The sequence below is a fragment of the Limulus polyphemus genome, unplaced genomic scaffold (assembly GCF_000517525.1).
Source record: "Limulus polyphemus unplaced genomic scaffold, Limulus_polyphemus-2.1.2 Scaffold12529, whole genome shotgun sequence".
Classification (NCBI taxonomy): domain Eukaryota; kingdom Metazoa; phylum Arthropoda; class Merostomata; order Xiphosura; family Limulidae; genus Limulus; species Limulus polyphemus.
The window spans coordinates 7,402-11,397 of record NW_013678139.1 but is presented as its reverse complement, the minus strand read 5'-3'; the positions used below and the strand labels follow the sequence as shown (position 1 = coordinate 11,397).

General features: G+C 32.8%; 1 protein-coding gene across 1 annotated transcript in view; it reads right to left on the bottom strand.

The window, feature by feature from the left end:
• Positions 1 to 271: 271 nt before the first annotated feature.
• The window catches only part of LOC106477009 (inosine-5'-monophosphate dehydrogenase 2-like), a gene marked incomplete at both ends in the record, with an annotated part of 10,515 nt that continues 6,790 nt past the window's right edge, over positions 272 to 3,996 (bottom strand). The window contains 2 exons of the mRNA XM_013937615.1: positions 272 to 367; positions 1,372 to 1,462. Coding sequence (XP_013793069.1) covers positions 272 to 367; positions 1,372 to 1,462 — 187 coding nt within the window. The remainder of the gene's footprint in view (positions 368 to 1,371; positions 1,463 to 3,996) is intronic.

The window sequence follows — 3,996 nt, the reverse complement described above, 5'->3', positions numbered from 1 at the left end:
ATTACTGTGTAACTATTAATATGGCTGTGTATTACTGTGTAACTATTAATACAGCTGTAAGAGAGCGAAAGAAATGATTCTATACTTCTACATAATCATTTTAATTTTTCTTTATATTAACTATACCTGTCTTTCTAGCTCTCGTGCTTGTGATGATTGTAAAGAAGTTTTCGGCAGCAAATCACTATGGTTGGCTTGTTCGTTTTACACAGTTCACTTATATTCTGTTATTAAAAAATAATTAACGAATTAGTTCTGATTCATGACTTACCTTCTTGAGTAATACATATAGATCCAGAACCCATTCCCACTCTCAAACCATCCACTCCTGCATTGATCAGGTTCTTTGCTTGCTCAGTTGTGACCACTACATAATTAAATTACGATATTTAATTGTAACATATATTATAATACACCGTAGTATTGATTTTAAATCATTTCCGGGAATGATGCACAAATTTAAACACAAACTTCCATCGTCTTATTCCTCGTTTCCTGTTTTCAGATAACCCGTAATAGATTTCTTTCACGATGCTAAACTATATGATGAATGTTAAATACAAACAAGAAACTAAAGCTTCAAACAAAGTTAATCAAGTCTAATGTAAAATGTTTAGTAGTATTTAATTTTTATATCACTGCTATTTAAGAATATGTTCACACAAAGGTCACTCTTTGTAGATCTAATTTTCATATTTAACACAATTCTTCAACAAGTATTATTTTCATATCCTTGTAAAACAAACTTTTCCATAAACCTTTTGTTACTTTAATACCCTTTTTTGGAAAGATGTTTTAATATTTTAATACTTTATCGCAACAAATATCATAGGTTTTGGTTTTGTGTATTATGCAATTATTCTTTATTTAGCACACAAACCTAATTTCTATTATTGAACTGATGGCCTCGACCTTATAACACCCAAATCAATGAGGTTCTTTGCTATCCCCCAGTTTGATGAAATCTGTTGTTTAGAACTCAATTTACCAGTAGTTGTGTGAAAAATAGATGAGAAAAAAAAGACAGGAAATGATGTTACTGGTGTGTTTGTTTGTGTTGAATTTTGCACAACGCTACACGAGGGCTATCTGTGCTAACCGTCCCTAATTTAGCAGTGTAAGACTAGAGGGAAGGCTGCTAGTCATCACCACCCACCGCCAACTCTTGGACTACTCTTTTACCAACGAATAGTGGGATTGGCCGCCACATTATAATGCCCGCACGGCTGAAAGGGCGAGCATGTTTGGTGGAACGGGGAATCAAACCCGCGACCCTCAGATTGAGAGTCAAGCACCCTAGCCACCTGGCCATGCCGGGCCTGATGTTACCGGTCTGAACAACAAATTTTGAAACACTTATTTTAGTCTTACCATTTCCACCAATCACTTGCAACCCAGGATATTTTTTCTTTATGTGTTGAATCATCTCTATCTGGTAGACAGAGTTACCTTGGGAGGAATCCTGTGCAGAAAATACTCTGTTTAGCCTTAGCATTATTTATTCCCAACAGATAATACCGAGTCGAAATACATAAGTCGAATAAAATACCTGGGAGTTAACTTGAGGGGAAAAGTTGGGTAAAATAATTCAATGAGCTGATCAACAAAAGATATGTTTAAACTATCAGTTAGACTAAATAACATCATATTCAAGAGCTATTTATCAAGATAATTTTATTTGGTTATAAATATACCTTTTCTTTCTGAAATATGGCTTTTACAAGAATTTTTTTAGAAGTATGGTAAATAAAAAGGAACATCTGTGAACCACAGTAAAAAATGCATCCCAGAAAATTTACTTACTGTTAAACGTAATACTCATTTACATGAGTTTTTGGAAAACTTTTAACACTGAATGTTCATAGAAAAAGAAAATGCAAAAGGCTTAAAAGTCAGCCGTTTTTATTAATTTTGTGGATTATTTGTAAGAATGTACATTTAAGGCTTAGAATATTGAGGGTTGTCTGTAAGAATGTACATTTTAGGCTTAGAATTGTGAAGAATATTTGCAAGAATGGAGGTCTAGACTTTAAGGTAGGACGTAGTACACAACATGACTAAAAACTCACATTTTAGCACCTGCGACAAAAGGAGTCCTCAAAAATGTTTCCATTCACAATGGCAGCTTGGAATAGATTCGTACAAATACTGTTGTAGATGACTGTGCTTTCTTTAGTACGAGTCATTTAAGAAAGCTTTATTACTTGCAAAGTTTTAGTACGGTGCAACATAAAAGTGGTAAATAATAACCACAAAACAATGTACTTATGGAACATGTAACAGTGATTTCACTTCTTTTTAGTGGGAAAAGCATTTTCATCAGACTTTTTCCAAAAAGACAGAAAATGGGTGTCGGCTTGCCAAGGTTTTAGCACAGAGTGTATCAAAATGAAGATACATCTGTCCCAAACATTTTGATCATTCAGTTAGCATATTCTTTAATTTATCACAATTAAATCATATATAAATGTCGCAACAGAGGTTTTTAGAAGAAAATTATAAGAATTTACTGGTGCATTAGCCTTTTTTACACAGGTGTGGGTCAAAGTGCATGTGATATGACCTTTTACAAAGTGCTATTCAACATGGCATTATGTATTTCTTGTGACAATTATTAACTATTCGTTCTATCTGAAATTTCTGATATAATGACACTTCAAGGCAGAGGAGAATAAATACTAGATACAATATACTGAAAAAACAACAACTTTACATATGCATTTTGTAGGTTATAAAGGTTATGCAACTGAACAATGGACAAATCATCACCTTGAACTTTGACTTTTGAGAATCTGAGTCAAACTGACTTCGTCAATTCACAGACATAACTCGAGTACAAATACTTTTGTAAAATGTATATTTTTTTTCTACAAGAGACCTGGACATTTGACTAAAAGCTTGCCACATTTCATGTAGATACACTTACAAACTCTGGAATTATAGTCAACATTGGGTCTGTGCACATTCAGTTAATCAGTTGACTGAGAAACTATAAATACTTCTTCTACATATAACAAATCAAATAAAGACATCATTTTAGATACATATTGAGAGCTCTTATTTTTGTTATATAAATAATGTTACACCATTGGCTTCAAATGTTAATCGACCTGGATGAAATGGGTGTAATTAGTTTCACTTGTAGGGCAGACAGGAGTAACGATGGTTTTAAGTAGATATTGATATGATTATTCAGTTATTAGTGATACTTTTCAATCAAAGCTTAACAAATTTAAACAAAATCATGCTTTATCTCAATAAATATTCACCTATATATATAAGTTATTAGGTCTCAGCTCTTTCAGATTTATTAAATACACATAAAGATGGTAGGTGCGTGTGTTTATATAAACACCACTTTGTTATATATATTATTTGTGATTTTACTTTTCTGAACATCAAACAGGTGCTGCATTATTCTTCGTGCCAATTTGACAGTATTAGCCAGTAATCCAACACATAGCTTATTAGACAGTAATCCAACACATAACTTATTAGACAGTAATCCAACACATAGCTTATTAGACAGTAATCCAACACATAACTTATTAGACAGTAATCCAACACATAGCTTATTAGACAGTAATCCAACACATAGCTTATTAGACAGTAATCCAACACATAGCTTATTAGATAGTAATCCAACACATAACTTATTAGACAGTAATCCAACACATAGCTTATTAGACAGTAATCCAACACATAACTTATTAGACAGTAATCCAACACATAGCTTATTAGCCAGTAATCCAACACATAGCTTATTAGCCAGTAATCCAACACATAACTTATTAGCCAGTAATCCAACACATAGCTTATTAGCCAGTAATCCAACACATAGCTTATTAGACAGTAATCCAACACATAACTTATTAGACAGTAATCCAACACATAGCTTATTAGACAGTAATCCAACACATAGCTTATTAGCCAGTAATCCAACACATAGCTTATTAGACAGTAATCCAACACATAGCTTATTAGCCAGTAATCCAA